The 18,850-nt window shown below is 36.3% G+C and overlaps 1 protein-coding gene across 1 annotated transcript; it reads left to right on the top strand.

Moving 5' to 3' along the window:
• The first annotated feature begins 10,184 nt into the window (after positions 1–10,184).
• LOC108169259 (probably inactive leucine-rich repeat receptor-like protein kinase At5g06940) lies at positions 10,185–13,871 on the top strand. The gene is made up of 3 exons (XM_017322563.3): positions 10,185–10,935; positions 11,234–12,982; positions 13,275–13,871. Exons 1-3 carry the CDS (start codon positions 10,392–10,394, stop codon positions 13,631–13,633), a joined length of 2,652 nt encoding a protein of 883 aa, XP_017178052.3. The 5' UTR covers positions 10,185–10,391; the 3' UTR covers positions 13,634–13,871.
• Positions 13,872–18,850: the final 4,979 nt, after the last annotated feature.

The following is an 18,850-nucleotide window of genomic DNA, read 5'->3' as shown; positions in this document are numbered from 1 at the left end:
GCTAATATAGGATACTTGCAACCATTAATCTTCCACCATGAGAGAATTTTAAAAGCACCATCGGTTTCTTTGTCCACCTTCTCCAAAGGATCCAACCAATATGAATCCACCTCATCTCCTACTACTTGCTTCTCACTCTCTTCTACAAAATCAATCCAATCATCTACACAATCATCTTTAAAGGATTCAACAATAAGTGAAGTAGAAGAAGACTCTCGAGGTGTGTGGACATTCATGTGCTTCCCCCCATCAACCTTTGGGGCATATTTCTTGTAAAGGGCGTCCAACACATCTCTTATCTCCTTAGTTTTTAAATGAGTATCAACTTCCAATAATTGCTTTCTGAGAAGATGAGTGACATGCCTTAACTTGAACCTTGGATCTAAAATAAGAGCAACCACTAGCAAATTGTTCAATTGAAGGTAAGAACCAAAATATTTGTCATACTTTGCTCTCATGTCGTTTGCCATTTGATTCAAAAGTACCTCCGTTGGTGAACTGGTTTGCACATTGGGTGGGGGAACCAAATTCTTGATAGCCGTCTTTATTTTGATGACATCAAGGTGAGCAGTATGAACAGTAGGGATTAAAGAATAACTCACCCACAATGTCACCTCATAGAAAACCCTTAAAAACCAAACATACACATCCGCCTTTTCCCAATCTTTTCCTGTTAGTGGTCCAACCCTTCTTTGACCTTTAATAGCAACTATTCCATCTTCATCATTTTCTTCTTCAAATTCTTTGAAGTACATGCTAAAAGGAGTATCACTTTCCTCTCCCATCCTAGCAAAGGCCTTCTTAAACTTTATGGCTACTTCCAACATACGAAATGTGGAATTCCACCTTGTGGGGCAATCTAAGCAAACACTTGCTTTGCATGTTAACTTCTCCATAAACACAACTTGCTTGAAAGACTCTAACCTTTGTGGAGAGCTCCTCACAAGTCTCACACAATTTCTTATGGTTAAGAAGCCATTGGTTAGACTATTCATCCCCTGACCCATAATTAAATTGGTTATGTGAGTGGTACACCTCACATGTAAATACTCATCATGCAAAATAGCTTGTAAATTTTCCCACCTATTAATAGTTGACCTAAGTTGATCCAATGCAACTTTATTTGCGGTAGCATTGTCTACCGTGATGGTAAGTACTTTATCTATGCCACATTCCAATAAACAATTTTCAATCAACTTAGCTATTGTGGCTCCCGAGTGGTTAACAATAAGACAAAAATTAATGATCCTCTTATGCATATTCCATTCATCTTCAATAAAGTGTGCGGTGAGGACCATATAATTGATATTTTAAGTGCTTTGTCCAAGTGTCGATGGTAAGAGAAATTCGGTGTGCATGCAATTCCTTTTTCAAACTATCCCTAGATTGGGCATGCATTCTAAGCAAGTTCTAACAAAAATCCTCCTAGAAGGCACACGAAACAATGGACATGCAACGCTACAAAATCTATTGAACCCGATCTTCTCAACGGTACTAAAGGGTACCTCATCAAGAACAATCATCTCGACACATGCTTCCAAACAATTGGATTGGTTGAACTCCCTAGTAACCAAAGTTTTAACCCTTTTTCTTATCCTCATAAAGAAGTTTTTGATTTTTCCTCCAGTTGGCCGGATAAAATTTACATTGTCGATTAAGATGTTTTCTCATTCCGGATGTACCAATGCTTGAATCGGCATCATAGTCACCATCATTTGTATGTCCGAGCAATAGACACATTTAGCCCTAAGTCTTACATGGAACCAATACCAGTTTATCATTTCCATCTTTTACAACATTCCCCTTTCGATCCTTGAGGGTTACTAGGGTCCTAACTTGATAAGGCCTAAAGTGCTCCCAAACCTTACTAAGTTTACCTTGTAGGAGTTGGGAGCCACTTACCTCATCGTGATCTCCTTCACTTTCGGTCTCACTTTTGCTTCCCTCTGATTCATATTCCAAATCTATTGCATCCTCTACAGAATTTACACGGTTCGAAGCCTATATCTAATCAGTACAAAAATATCAATTACGATTACAATTACAAGTCAATCTAGCATACACAATAACATTCATAGAAGCACTGAATATGTTCCACAGATTATCCTATATTCACACAACTTGATTAAAGCATACATAGACTACTTCTCCTATATTCACACAATCTGATTAAAACATTCAAACAGATTATCCATTTTGGTGTGACCAAGTCCTTGTGAACTCGGATAAGCACCAATAAAAACAAACCATGTGGACGATGATTTTAATTGAAAAACTGATTCGGTATGGTTTGGTATCGAACATAGAACCGAAACCGAACAACTAAGCACCAAACTGAACCGATCTTGTACCCATACTAGATAAACTAAAGAAAAAAAAAACCAAACCGACCATATTCGGTTCGATTCTCGGTATTTTTTGCCCAGGTCTATTTTGTACTACATTTTTCAGTAACGCGGTTTGAATTCCTTACCCCGAACATACCCTAAAGGTCCTCAATATTGGCGTCTATTTTTTGGATATGGATCCTCTAACATTAGCTGCTATCTAGAGTTTATGGATTTATTGGAGTGCTTGTGCTTCCAGTATTATTATTCCTTGGAAAAATAGGTACCAAATAATCATGGATGGTGTGGTTACCAGTTATACCATATTGACTACAAAGGGCTTCGTAAAAAAAAAGGACAAAATAAATACGGGCTTATAAGGAAGAAAATGAGCGTTTGGAAATTATTTCTCAAATGTTAACCAGACATTAGGTTGGTCTGCTGGCATAAATTTTCGACAGGATTTTTTCAGTCCATTAGACGAAGATAAAAGCAATTGTGCTCATGATAGCATTCGTCACCAGTCCTCTAGGAGAGGTTATCTCATGCAATCGAGTTTTAGTGTTATTGGCATTAGTATCAAACAACCGCTCGTCATGTGTTTAATAAGTGCATGTTCAAATGAACAATTGCTATGTGATGAGATAGTGATTGAGAGTGTCAATGTTCCTGTTGTTGGCTTGCGCCCATCTCGTTCTTCATGTTTTTATGAATAGAAATGTTATTGACAAAAAAAAAAAAAAAAAAAAAAGGTTGTATAGACCCAAAATTAATCACATTGTTGAACACATTTGATTCAAGGGTCGAAAATTAAGAGGGTGTGTGACAGGTAACCAATTGTCGTTTCAGTATTAAATAAAAAGAAAAAATTATAGTATTTTGTTGATTGTAGGCCTATAATTTGAAGACTTATATGACATGAGTATACAATTACGATACCTTCTTATGTTAATAAAATAAAAATACATACACAACGTAACAATATACATAATGTCATATAAGTTGTTCTCTATGAGCAAACAATATTTTGGTGAAAATTGTACTTACTTTCCACCGTCTGCTGAAAAGCAATAGTATAGGCTATGGAGTAGTGTGCATTATTGCTTGGTTTTTACCCGTGGCTCCTAATAGCTTTAGCTTTCACTCTCCCCACCACCCCCATGCTTGTTCCGTTGTTTTCTTCATCAAAGACAAAAAGGCCACCCTCCAAGGTTCAAATCCTTTTTTGGGACTTGGGGTTTCTGTTTAGGGAAAACTACATGCAAGTAGCCCCTTTTTCTGCCATGGAATTTTACTCTGCAATCGATTGTAGGAGAATAGAGTTCGACAAAAAAAAAATTATTTACAGAATAAATTTTACCTTATTGTTGAATGGTTCCACGCAAAATTATATCAAGAATTTTTGTAATAAAATTTGAGAATTTCTATTAGCACTCCAAAAATTTCAATTAGCACTCCAAATTTTCTATAATTAGAAAGAAACATACACTTGTGAGGAGTGTAGAATGAGATTTTTAGAGTGCTACTAACAATTCCCTAAAATTTAACACTTGACGGAAGTGTGGAGGTGGTAAGTTAGAATAATACTTGTGTGTTTAGTAGTGGATCAGTGACCCACTTTGAAATCGTGATAGTATATATTCGTATATAATCTCATTCCTGTAACTCTATCGTCACTTGAGTGCAAAATTCTATCATTTTTTTTTAAGATATTCGACCGTGTAACGGTAATATATCCACTTCTTTCTATCTCTGCAGTCAAGGGTAATATTTTGCCCCAACTCTCACATTTATGTACCAAATGAAAATAATTACATAGCATCTGTGTTATTGTCGATCTTTGGATGCTCAAAAAGCTAAGACGCTTTTGAGGAGGAGAACATGCATTATTGTTTAATCCGCATCTCAATATACTATTTATTAGTCAATTCATAAGATTAGGTTGCGATCTTTTTTCATGGAAGAAGAGTGAATACTCAGACAGACATTTTTTTATTGATTGACGTTCTCAGCTCCGAGTCACAAGCCAATGCAAAATGGTAAATTTCTTGATTAAAATATGTTATGAAATAAGATTTTAGGCCCTCAATATAGAGGAATTCATGAGTTCGAACACCATGATCTATGTATATACGTAGATAACACAGATTGATGGTTTGAATTTGTAGGTTCACCGTCACTGCAATATCTCACTCTAATAATGACATATTATATGTATTTTTTTACACGATGCAATATTATCAAACTAAAATGTCACGTAATGATATGACTGTTTCGTGCAAGTCATTATCCATGGTTTGGAGTGGAACGAGAGGTTGAGGATAAATAAAATGGTAATATACCAAACAGTAGAATTTACAGCTGTTTGCTTGCTTTTAAGTTTGTAGTAGTTCTGGATCTCAGTTTCTAGGTATGATTGTGTGTGGGGGAAGGTTAGGATTGGATGATTAGGAATGGCAATATGTGCCACCACTTTTTTGGATCTCCTCGTGGTTTGTATCATGGCACATTGACCATTTTAATGCAGAATTATTAGCAGCATCCACCTAGTTCTACTATTTTGGCATAATGTTTTCTAGCCATTTTTGCATGCTTTTCCTACCCTTCTTTTGATTATATTTTTACATTACTTGAAATGTTAGTGGTTTGTAATCTTACCATTGCACTCAAAATAGTATGGTCTAGTAATATTTTTTTTCTAATGTTAAATGAGATTTTGAGTTCAAATCTTGTTTTACGGGTAAAAAGATAGTCATTTAGATTAGTAATCTTATTTAAACAAACTGGGAGAAGCTAGGTCTATTTACCCTGTGGCCAAGTTTCTTATTTTCTTTGTAGCAATAGAAATACAATCACATGGTTTTTCTTTTATATTGGGGGATGGAGGATTCATACCTAAAACCTTAGATCAAGGAATGCTGTTACCGACTTAAGTTACAAACCTCTTAAATAGGAAATAACATACAACTGAGCTTTAACGACTTGCTCCATCAACTAACAAGTATGCTGCTCTCAAGGGGAGGGTGGCATCATTCTATTGGGGAATTAGCTCTTTCTAATCACTCTGATCGGAAAGGAAGTAGCCTACTTTGTATATGATAAGTAATCCCAGGGTCTTGGCTTTCTAACAGTCTTGTGCAGATTAAGAGAATCAGGCTACCATTATAGTCCAACGACAAAACCTTATATGTAGTTCGACTCACCTAATTCATTATCACCTTTTCATTAAAAAAAAAAAAGGTATGATGAAACTATATAAAGCATAACAAAATCATGAATATAATGTTTACGTAGAAAATCCTGAAAATATATCTACATAATTCAAAAGTATGAGTGATGGCCTTTCTTTTTCTTTTCCTAGTCAGTGTCAAAAGGCAAAATAATGAGAATGCTGAATTTAGTGCACATCGGGAGGCATCTCTTATGATGAAACATTAGTGAGGTAATGTCCTCCCCTCAACTCAATGTTTCCATCAAACTTATCTTACAAGCTGCAGGTTGTATTTGCTTCAAATGCATTAATAATTATGTTTTTTTTTTTTTGTCTTACAGCTGGATGTTCCAAGTAAGTAATCGATTGGACATTGTTAGTAGTTGTTAACGGAACCAATCAAATTTACTTTTTATTATTGTTGATTGAGAAGGCAATACCAAATACATAGAAACTAGAAAGAGCACCACCAGAAGGGAGGAAAGAGGCCATTTTTCAACCAAAATAAGTCAATTTCATTAGATCAAATTTTAACATTAAAAAAATTTCGAAATCCAGTTTTCCTTCCAATTTTCAAATAATTTCGGAATATTCAGAGTTCTTAGAATTTTCGAAGTTGATGTTATCTAGGAATTTTCAGAGTTGGACTTTACAATTTGGTAAAAATTTGTGAACTTTTGAATAGATGTCATCCGATGTTTTTTTCCCCTTAACAGTATATGTAGGTATGTTTATATTGGTGCGACTAGTAGTAGGGTGCTTGAAATCTTGACATGGTACAAGAGTGCGCTAATTCATTTTGCTTGAATTTAGGTCTTTACTTTACCTAGCCCGAATTATTGTGTTTATTTTATTGTCTTTCCTTTCAAATTTAAATGGTTGATGTGGAATTAATTGCATGTGTGGACACTATTGACTTGAAAAAAAAATGTGATATTCAAAATTGTTTTTTTTTATTTAAAAAAAACTGCAAAAAGAAGAAATTACAAAGAAAAAACCCATTTCTATTAATTGGTCTACTGTTGGGATCACTGTTTTAAAATCCCCACCTAGCACCTCTTAGGCCCCGTCTAGGCGCTAGGCGATTGACCACCGTCTTAATTAATGCTTAGGCGTTTGAAAATTAAGAAAGGGCGTCTAGACCTGATGAGAACCCTGCCTAAACCATCTAGACTGCCTAGGCACCCTCCTAGCTCGCCTAGACCTGCCTAGATGACAACTTACTTAGATAGAAAATAGATAACTTTCCTTTTGTATTTTATTGCTTCCAATAAATTGTAAGAGACTTATTGAACACTTAAATAAACACACATTATATGTTTGCTTTCCGTGTTTTCATTATGTTCCAATACTTCATAATATATATGTCATTCTATTTTCTAGTTTATGATGAAATTATATATATTTTAAGTATAAACAGACACTTATTTACACGAAATACAATAGATTTACTTAAATCCGCCTAGGCTCCGTCTAGCCGCCTAGGTGCTAGGCTCCAACCCGCCGCCGGACTAGCGCCTAGCGTCTTTTAGAACCTTAGTTGAGATTACTATAGAAGATACTGTTGAATGTGATCACTAACTGCTACCCATGTGTGTTGTCAAGTTAATGATTTTGCTCATTGTATATCTCGCTTCTCTTTTTTTTCTTTTCTAAGAACTGTTGTACCGAGTTTGAGAAACCTTCGAACCTCACATCAAATTTACTTGTTGGCAAATGTTTTAGTTAATGGGTTTGGTCCCCGTGCTTCTGTGGTTATATCTGATTTTGTAGTTATCAATGAAAGCTATGAGGTATTTTTCAAATCATGAGGGAGGGTGTGTAACCAAACTTGGACTCTATCTAAATTATGTCTCAATAAAGCAAAAGCGTCTGCTACAAAGTTGGTTTAACGAGAAAACATTGATAACAAATACGATCAAAATAACAAGCCACACGCTGAATTAAGAAGCACACGTTACACAATGCCATTTTTATTTCTTATATTTTCTGGTCTCAGTCCAAACTTTCCATCCGTCCAAAAACGTAGCCAGGAATAGAAACTGGCTCCGGCTAAAGCCCATGGCTTTGTACTCCGTCGTTTCCTGGTATTCTTACAGCTGACAAACGACAAGGAAATTTGCACTAGAATTTTGCCAGAGCAGTGCAATTATGGTACTCGTCCTTCCTTCAACCTTTTACTTCCTTTCGCCTTCAATCTGAAAAGTCAACTTGCGATGAAATGGAGCTTCACATTGACGTTTTCACCTGCTGGGGACTGTTTTTTCACCGACCACCTCAGTGATTTCTCACCTTTTTACAGACCATTGAAATTTTACCAGGGAGGACGACCTTTTGCTGCAGACTCTAGTCTTGCAATACGTATTATGGTTTTGTAGGCTTCTTAGTATGTAATACGAAGACTTTTCTTGAATTAAAAGGGCGGGTTTGAAAATAATGTAGAAGGCAACAAGTGATCATCGAGTTTGGTTAAATTACCGAATATAAGGAACCAAACAGTGTTTTTTTAAAGCGTTTTTAATATTAATCGAGTTTGGTTAAATTATCACCTACTAGGCTTAAACTATAGTGGTCATCGAGTGGTACATGGTACATGTAAAGCTAGAGATATGTAAAAATATATACCGCATTCCACTACTAATTATGATATTAAACTCTAAACATTAATCTTAAACCCACTCCTTTAACCCTAAACACTTAGTAATTAAATCCTAAACTCTCAAAGAGGAGATGAACTTGTATGATACTACACTCTCTCAACGACGTCTCATGTTAATAGACAATGACATGTAACGTCATCATATTAGTGTACTGATCCACTTTATAATATACAATGTACACAATACATTAATACAACGTAGAATTCTATTAAAAAGAGAATAGAAATGTGTCGTGTGTCGTGTGCCGTGCGGCATCTATGATCTAATCCAAGCTCCCGGTTGTCACGTGCGAAGTGGACTTTTGTTTCTTGCTCTCTGTCCCAATTTGTCGTCACTTTGAGATTCCAAGTTCCGCACTCCAAGTTCACGAGGGCCAAACCAAACCAAACAACAAAAGGCCCGCTGACCGCTGCTCTTCTTTCTTGTTTACTTCCCTCTGACTTTTAACACCCTTTTTACAGTTCACAGTTTTATTTACCTCATATACCCTTCGAAGTATACAGCAAGAAAAAGCTCCAGTATTTGGATTGGATAGTTCACAACTTCACATCACACTTCACATTCCTGTTTTTAGGTTACTATTTACTGGAGATACTATTTACAGAGAAACAACTTACCTACACCTGTTCAAATCGCCTCTAAACTAAAACACAGACTCGAGCTACTATTTATAAGTACGAGATTTTACGATATCATTTTGGATGCATATATCAGTGTATGTAAGATTTTTTCTAGTTACACGAGAAAAAGGTAAAATGCATGCGATAATGAATGAAGATTTCCGTTCCAACAAGGGTTTCTGTGTGGTTGGTGGAAGGTCAAATCTTGTCCTCATTGTGTATTATATATATAATATATGTTTCTTAGGATTCTTTTCATCCACTGATATTTTTTTTTTGAAACAATCTACTGATAATTTTGTAAAGGAAAAAAACACAGAAAATATAGGTGGAGGTGGTGCTGAGATTGGAGACAGCATTTTCTTGCTAAATTTCAACTTTACAAGTTATTAAAACGTTCTAGCTTTTTGGGCTTTTCTGTGTTAGAAATTTTGAATATTACAATAACTATTACCCGTGACTGCAATGCAGTTAAAAAAAATAAGAAAAGAAAAGCAAAAAGACTACAATGCAGGAATTAATTAAAATATTAGTCAGTTCATGATTAAGTTTGATGTGGTCATGATTAATCTTTTTTAGCCTAATTTGGTAGCTGATTTCTATTGAAATGCTAATTTCACCGGTTGTAGTTGAACTCTATGAGAGCTTTGATTATATGAGATGTGGTCAGATATGCAGGGCAAATTAATTAAAAGTTGCTACAACACAACATAGAAGATGATGTGTGAGCAAGTGTAGGATTAGAGAAGGGGATGCTGCCCCATTGAAGTTTTTTCGTGGTCACGAGATATGAGTCGCACAAACCTAAATAATTGTAAACCATGAAATTGATCTTGAAAGACTTTTCTGTATTAGTATAGAAAATACATGATGTTAAAAAGAATCACAAGTTATTGAGTTATCAGAACATATGTATTTATTTGTAGTCCAAAGAAGTGGATACATATGTTTGTGTGAAAAATAATAACTCCTGTATATTTGACTAAAAAGAAAAAAAAATTAAAAAGTATTTGTTATGTGCAGTGCTGAATATGCAGGGGCAATTTTCTACAAGATATGCTTGCTGATCATAATAATGTTAACAATGGCCCATAAAAATGGTAAACTTCTATAATAAACTAATTAATTGAATGTTTGATTCTATAAACGTTATTAAAGATGTAATTTCACACGTCTTTTTTAACATTTTAAACATTTTTGTTTAATCAACATTATTCTTATTTTTTTGAATAATACATACATATATATATATATATATATATTATATTCTGGAATTAAGTAAATTTCCATTTTTTTATTCTTGTGCATGTCAGTTGGACTGCTCATTCAGTTTCGGATCAAAGGGTACAAAAATATATATTAGTTTAATGGAATTTTAAATGAATGCACTGTTTGTACCTCAACCTTTTGCAATCGTCAAAAGTTCTGATGTTATATCTTTTTGCTGATATGCCCTTGATCTCATCAAACAAACCCAGCAAATCCCCAACTCCTCTCACTTCTGACTCTCACTCTGTCTCTCCCCACTTCACTGATAGCTCTCTCTCTCAGATTTCTTCCTTCTCCTCCTCCAATGGCTACTTCCTGCAAACATCCTTTACTTCTCTCTCTAATCTCCACATTTTTCCTTCTCACTTCAGCATTATTATCAGAACCAGACATTCTTCTCACCTTCAAGGCCTCCATTAAAGACCCCCAAAACTCACTCTCAACCTGGTCCAACACCTCGGGCACCCACCACTGCCAATGGGCTGGAATCAACTGCACTGCCACCACCACCACCACACTCTCCGTCACCTCCCTCAACCTCCAAAGCTTCAATCTTTCAGGTGACATCTCACCCGCAATCTGTGGGCTCCCTTATCTGTCAGAGCTCAACCTTGCAGGCAACTTCTTCAACCAGCCCATCCCTCTCCACCTCTCTCAGTGCACTTCTCTGGAGACTTTGAATCTCAGCAACAATTTAATCTGGGGTACAATCTTGAACCAGATTTCTCAGTTTGGTAACTTGAAAGTTCTCGACTTGAGCAAAAACCGTGTTGAAGGAAACATCCCGCAAGCCATTGGTGCACTCCACAGCCTCCAATTTCTCAACTTGGGAAGCAACTTGCTTACGGGTAGGGTATTTCGTTTGCGGTCACAAAGTATTTTCGATATTAGGATTAAGTCAATCAACATTATATGCTTTCGATATTTGATCTTGGTTGGAAAGCAACTTGCTTTCAAGTAGAGTATTTCGTTTGAGGTTAAAAAAAATTGCTATTAGAATTAAATCAATCAATATATTTTTTGCTTTGGATATTGACCTTAATTGAAGAGGAAATTTTTTTCTATTGACTATGTTAATTAGAAAATAAAGTGTCATGACGGAATATGAAATTATTTATTGATCAAAAGCGAATTTTTTATTTTCAGGTAGTGTGCCCTCTATTTTTGCGAATTTGACTGAGCTAGTTGTTCTTGATCTGTCCCAAAATACGTACTTGGTGAGTGAGATTCCTACAGACATTGGGAAGCTTGTGAAGCTTGAGAAGTTGTTCTTGCAAAGCTCTGGTTTTCATGGTGTAATTCCTAATTCTTTGGTGGGTCTACAAAGTTTGAGTGTTTTGGACTTTTCCCAAAATAACTTAACAGGTAGGGTTCCTCAGATACTAGGGTTTTCTCTCAAAAACTTGGTGTCCTTTGATGTTTCAGAGAATAGGCTTTCTGGGTTTTTCCCAAATGGCATCTGTAACGGAAAATACCTTATAAACCTCAGCCTTCACACAAATGTGTTCAATGGTACAATACCGAACTCCATTAGTGAATGCTCAAGGCTTGAGGTGTTTGAAGTTCAAAACAATTTGTTTTCTGGGGATTTCCCAGTTGGGCTATGGTCATTGCCCAAAATTAAGCTCTTAAGAGCTGAGAATAACCGGTTTTCGGGAGAAATACCTGATTCAGTATCAATGGCTGGTCAGTTGGAGCAGGTTCAAATAGATAACAACAGCTTCACTGGCAAAATTCCTCATGGTCTTGGGTTAGTCAAGAGTTTATATAGATTCTCGGCTTCTCTTAATGGTTTATATGGTGAACTCCCAACAAACTTCTGTGACTCCCCTGTTATGAGTATAGTGAATCTCTCCCACAATGCGCTCTTGGGTCAAATTCCGGAGGTTAAGAATTGCAGGAAGCTAGTGTCATTGTCTTTGGCAGACAACAATCTTAGTGGGAGTATCCCAGAATCTCTTGGTGAATTACCAGTGCTAACTTACCTTGATCTTTCTGACAATAAGCTAACCGGTCCCCTTCCACAGGCGCTTCAGAACTTGAAGCTTGCACTCTTCAATGTTTCCTTTAATCAGCTATCTGGTAGAGTCCCCTACTCTCTTATCGCAGGCCTCCCAGCTTCATTTCTTCAAGGAAATCCTGACCTTTGCGGTCCAGGATTACTCGACTCTTGTTCTGATGACCAGCCAAGACACCATTCTTCTGATCTTACGACATTGACAAGTGCCTTGATATCTTTAGCTTTTGCTGTTGGAACTCTGATTATTGCTGGTGGGTTTATTTTTTATCATCGATATTATAAGCAGCGAGCTCAAGTCGGCCTTTGGCGTTCGGTGTTCTTTTATCCTCTCAGAGTCACTGAGCATGACTTGATGATGGGAATGGATGAGAAATCTGCTGCAGGGTGTGGTGGGGTGTTTGGTAGAGTTTACATTGTAAGTTTACCAAGTGGTGAACTTGTTGCTGTGAAGAAGCTTGTGAATTTCGGGATCCAGTCTTCGAAAACTTTGAAGGCTGAGATCAAGACCTTGGCCAAGATAAGGCATAAGAACATTGTAAAAGTTCTGGGATTCTGCTATTCCGATGATTCAATATTTCTGATATATGAGTTCCAACAGAAAGGGAGCTTGGGGGACTTGATCTGCAGACCTGATTTTAATTTGCAGTGGAGTGTTAGATTGAGAATTGCCATTGGCATTGCGCAAGGACTGGCATACCTCCACAAGGATTATGTTCCTCATTTGCTTCATAGAAATCTCAAGTCAAACAATATCCTTCTGGATGCAGAGTTTGAACCAAAGCTCACAGATTTTGCTCTCGACAGAATTGTGGGAGAAGCTGCCTTTCAATCAACCTTGGCTTCAGAATCTACTTTATCCTGTTACAATGCGCCAGGTAAGAGAATTGCGAACTGAAACGAATTTTTGCATGCAGTTTGTTGCTGCATATTTATCCTCGTACTAATGTTTTCGCTGGAACCATTGCTAGCTACTCTTCTGCATCTTATGTTGCATAGAAATGTGTCTTAGATTAACATCATATATGTGGTCTTTGAATATTTTCTTGATCATTGAATTATTCTGATAGTAATCAAAATTTGCTAAAGACTCGTGACATGCTGACATGTTGCCAAATATATACCGAAAGATTTGTTCACTCTCTTATGACATATATTTGTTGATTGCAGAATGCAAGTACACTAAGAAAGTAACTGAACAAATGGATGTTTACAGCTACGGTGTTGTACTATTGGAGCTCGTGACAGGCCGGCCAGCTGAGCAAGCGGAGCCATCCGAGTCTCTTGACATTGTAAAGTGGGTGCGACGGAAGGTCAACATTACAAATGGCGCTGTCCAAGTTCTCGATCCCAAAATAAAAAATTCTTCCCAGCAAGAGATACTAGGAGCTTTAGAAATCGCTCTCTGTTGCACTTCTGTGATGCCGGAGAAAAGACCTTCCATGTCTGAAGTCGTGAGATCACTTCAGTCCCTGGACTCGAGGACCCACGGGGCAGTTATCGACTTCTCTTCCTTTGAGGAACATTGAGCTTCGCTGCTTCAGTCTGAACATTGATTTACAAATGCTGCAATTTTTAGTTGCTTTGTATGAAAATTAAATTAAACTTCACGGATTCACGTGTGATGGGGGAAAAAAGATAGGGTTGGGCATGGTTTTTTGTGTCTGTTGATCAACAGAAGATGATTTGGGATTTGGGATTTGGTTAACAGTAAAGGGATTTTTACAGTATAATATGAATGCCATAAATATGTGTTCTGGTTTGAGAGAGGCTTGAGTTTTGTTGTAGATGGTAACCAAATCCAACCCCTGGACAAATTAAAGATGGGTTCCTAATTCTATGGACAATCATGGATTGTCAATTACACTCCATTAAACCAAACCTTCAATAATCAAGTAAAGTGTTATCCGAGGCCCATTTTCTCCTCGTGCACATCCATGTTCATTTTTATTTTTGACATTTGAACACCACTTGCTGTCTAAGTTCACCATAATTTCTATGTACACATAGCTGAATATATAATTTTCAACTTTTTTTTTCTAAGAATACCACATTTATTTTCGAACTGCCCTAAACACAACACACCGCACCCACCAACTCGCACGACCAACACCACCCCCACCACACCTCAAACAATGCCGGCCACTATCACTAACAACGGATCGCTGACTGCTATGATACATTCCTAATTAGCTAATAGCATCCACGTATAGCGGCTAGAGATTCATTATTTCGTAAAAGATAATGCTAGAGAGATCAAATTTTTTAATCAAATTTGCAAACCAAATGATGTATCACCAATAAGAAATAAACACGTTAATCGACACTTGGTTAATAATCAAATTATCAACAATCACATCATTTAATTTACACAATTTGATTTAAAATTTTGATTTTCTTAGCATTACTTGTTCGTAAAAGAACGAAAATCTAAATAAGCAAATTGCAATTTGCATTCTCTCCCTCGCCTCACCTATCTCTCTCTCTCTCTCTCTCTCTCTCTCTCTCTCTCTCTTTTCTACCTTTTTCATAATCTTTTCCTTTTTATTTTTATTTTTTTTGTGAATGGGACTCTCTCATCTTTAGCTTAATCGCTGAATCCGAATAAGAAGCTACCACCATCATGTCATCATTTTTAGACAGTGACATTATTATTTTTTTAAATAATTTACAAAATTGTTCTTTAAAAAAAAACAATTAAATGTTTTCATGAATAAAATTTTATGAAAAATCATTTAAGATATATATATGTGTGTGTGTGTAAGGAGAGAGGAAGTCGACGGGAGGAAAGAAGAGAGAAAGAAAAAGAGGGGTGAGGCTATATGGAAAAGGAGAGGGAAGATAGAGGTGGACGGAAATAGAGAGGAGCGAGAGAAAGAGGGGGTGAGGCCGGGTGGAAGAGGATAGAGGGGAGAGAGAAAAAAAAAAAGATGGATGGGAGGAGATGAGGAGAGGAGGAGAGGAGGAGAGAGAGAAAGAGAGAGGGGATGGGGTCGGGTGGAAAATGAGAGAGGTAGAGAGAAGAAAATGACAGTCTTAGAGCATATCCAAAGGCATCATCTGTGTTTTTCAACCGAAATATCAATTTTTATGTGGAATGATATGAAATGGTGAAAGTTGTTGTCAAATTTGACAGCAGCTTCAAATCTATTTTTAGTAGTTAATAAATGTCTTTCATAATTTTTATTTTTATTTTTTGTTTTAAAAATACTAATTAAAATTATAAAAGTAAATAAGGTAATAAATAATAGTTTAAATTTAACATATCGGTTTGAGAACATTTTTTTTTTATAAAAAAAAATCAATGTGCCACATAAGACTTCAAATTTAAATCTTATGTTTAAAAATTGACATCTTCTTTAGAGATGTTCTTATTGGGTCAGTTTTATTGGGCTATTTAATGTTTGGTTTTGTCCTAACAATTAAATCTTGAGTAAATTGTACAAATGGTCCCTCAACTTTAATCAAATTGGAGCAATGGTCCCTCAACTAAAAATCCATTACCATTGATCCCTCAACTTATCAAAATGTGTAGCTATAGTCCTTTTCATCAATTTTGTCAAAATTTTGTCAAAATAAGCTATGTTGGAATGACTATTAATATAATTAGGGTCCCTTAACTCATCAAAGTGTATAATTATGGTTTTTTTCGTCAACTATGTCAAAAAATTTGTTAAAACGAGTTATATTGGAAGGACCATTACTACAATTGGGTTAAAGTTAAAGGACCATTTCTCCACTTGAATTAAAGTTCAGGGACCAATGGTAATGGATTTTTAGTTGAGGGACCATAGCTGCACGTTTTGATAAGTTGAGGGACCAAAGGTAATGGATTTTTAGTTGAGGGACCATTTGTACAATTTACTCTTAAATAAAATTATTAGGATGTGTTTTGTTATGATTCAAAATGTTGAAACTGTTTCAGTCCTATTAGATTAGAAATGTGATTGTGTAAATCATAGTATATATTGGAATATCTCTTATATTCCTATTAGTAGTTAATATCCTATTAGAGTTGTAATCCTAAAAGGGTAAGTAATTAACCTTTACTACTACTATAAATAAAGGCACAATGAGGTGGAATAGAATACACACCCACAATTACACATCTCTCTCTTCTCTCTCTATGCTGCACCTTCCCTCTCTCTCTGGCCTCCATAATTGTTCAATAAATTATGCCCACAACACGTTATCAACACGCTCTTGACGCTGCATTAACAAGAGTTTATTCTTCAATCAGGGGAGTATTACGTTTTAATCATTCTTTTTATGATTAATTTAATTATTTTATTGAATTGATCTACATGATATTGATTCAATTTAAGTGTTGAACGTGATACAACGCATTGGAGATGCAATTCTGGCTTTATGAGAAGGATCTTTTACAAATTCAAAGGCTTTGTTGTTTTCTGCCAATCAGGTACGCTTAAAATAAAGTAAGATATTTGAAACGACCTTGAAGCATGAAAACATTCCCCATGATGCATGAACCCCCTACATTTATATTTACCTTCCGATATATATATTGTATATGTTTCATATATTTTGTCAATATATATATATATATATATATATATATATATATATATATATTTGTTTCATGCATTACGCAATTTTTGCTATGTGGAATTGTGAGTCAATGTATATAAAATAAATTAGAACCAAATCTAGGGTTTGTAAAACCCTACATATGTCAACAAAAAAAAAAAAGCCACGGCTTGAAGCTGCGCTCGTGCTTGCGCCGAAACTGTGAGCCGCTGCCAATGTTATAAAAATCGACCTAGGCGATGGAGTGCCGCTGGGATTTGGGCCAAATCGTCCAGCTAAATCGGGTAGGAGTTAGGCGCCCGCCTAGACGCTCTCTAAGCGGTCTAGGTGGCCTAGACGGCGACCTAGGCGGTGGCCAAGGCAGTAGTTTTTTTTTTTTTTTTTTCTAGTGAATTGACTCTCTGGTCTTCGATGGTTGTCGGCGTCGTATCTTTCGTTTCCAATCGATGTTGTATCTTTAGCAGAAAATGAAAGATCTAAAGAGAAGAGGGAGGATGGGAGAGAGAGAACAGTTAAGGTGAAAACTTGCACCACATCGGAGGAGGGAATTTACATAGCAAAAGAAAGATAGAAGATGAAGAAGTGAGAGAGGAGGAAGAAGAAAGGCTAAAAAAAAAAAAGAAAAAAAAGGCTTTCAGCTTTCTAATGCATCAAATGTGTTCGTGTGTGTGTCCTGACACTTATCATTCAATTGCTTTTAATTTTTTCACATTATGTCTGACATAGATTGGGGGTTAGGTTATGTGAGAGAGGTTGGGAACCATGGGATGAATCTTTTGGTGTGGTTCCACGGATTGGAACCTTGGATGATGTGGAGGAGGTTGGGTGGAGGGATTTAAAAAAACAATAAATACTAATTTTATTCAAAATATCTTATTTTATTATTTTATTCTTGAAAATTAAATTGTTTTGTTTTGGAAATCCTAAATAGAGAGGGGGATTTTTTGAGACTTTCCTCTCTTTAAGACCACACCGTACTATGCTTAAAACTCTTACATCACATATACCATTTTTTTAAAAGAAATAACATATTTTTCATGTTTGTTTTTATATCATATGGTAAATTTAATTAATTTATAATAAATATACTTCAATCCGCCTATGCCCCAGCTCACCGCCTGACTAGCGCCTAGCGTTTTTTAGAACCTTGGCCGTTGCATAGTAACTCATTTTTGGGTTTTTTCTATGCACAAAACCAAAACCCACACGTTGGGCTTCATATTTTCTCGAAACCCACCCTGGGTTGACTAACCCAAGGGCTTTCAGCTCTCGGTCCACCCCCGAGTCCATGACAAGCATGGCCCGACTCCCTTTTCTAGGCTCCTGCTTGTGAATTTTCTTTCTCGGCCCGTGACAGTAAGCAAGTCTGCTAACTTGTTTTTTGCAGGATGTTGGGCTGCCTGCCGCAACTTTACCCGAGCCCACCCCGTGCTGCTTGTTGGGTCATGCCCAAGTCTCGGCCCCCCTCCTGCTGTAATTGCAGCTTGCCTTTTTGCATAGGCTGGCCCTTGTGCAGCCTACCCCGAGCCTAAAGGCTTCCAATTTTTTCAGGGTCGTATATTGCAACCAACCAAAGTGTGTTGGGCTGCATTCTTTTTCGACCCAATGCTATTTTGTTTTGGCACTTCAAATAATTTGAACTCGAATGTTATTATTATCTTTGCTTCTACAATCGACCCTGTATAGCCCAATTTATTGAATTAATTAAAAGTGACATGCAATCCGTTAATCTGATAATGAATCCAAAATTATTGACTAGAAGATCACTTTTGGACATTAACGATTGAATAATTTATTTTTATACTTTGAACTGTTGACATACTTTCGTAGTAACGAAGCTCTCACACTTGAGTTCTCGAAGAACCTCAAATCCACTACACTTAAATCAGCATATTGCATTATGTGTTCTTTCAGGAACCTCTCTTTTATGAACTAAACATTCATAAACTAAATTGAACCTGTAGTTTCAAATTTAGTGCCTTTGAAACCCGAAGTTTTCATAAAACAATACACCCATGAAAACCATGTCTTAGAACTCGAATGTTCTAACTTTGATGCTTATGGATGATTCATTCCCATAGTACCAATCACAATCTTGTTCCCTCCAATTCAGTGGATCACTACTACAAAATGGTCTTATAGTGTTAGTGGGTGGTGTCGGTTTAATCTAATATAGTGGCGGATAAGACAATTGTAAC

This window comes from Malus domestica, chromosome 14 (genome assembly GCF_042453785.1).
Source record: "Malus domestica chromosome 14, GDT2T_hap1".
Lineage (NCBI taxonomy): Eukaryota > Viridiplantae > Streptophyta > Magnoliopsida > Rosales > Rosaceae > Malus > Malus domestica.
The sequence above is the reverse complement of the archived record's forward strand: the minus strand, read 5'-3'. Positions and strand labels throughout refer to the sequence as shown.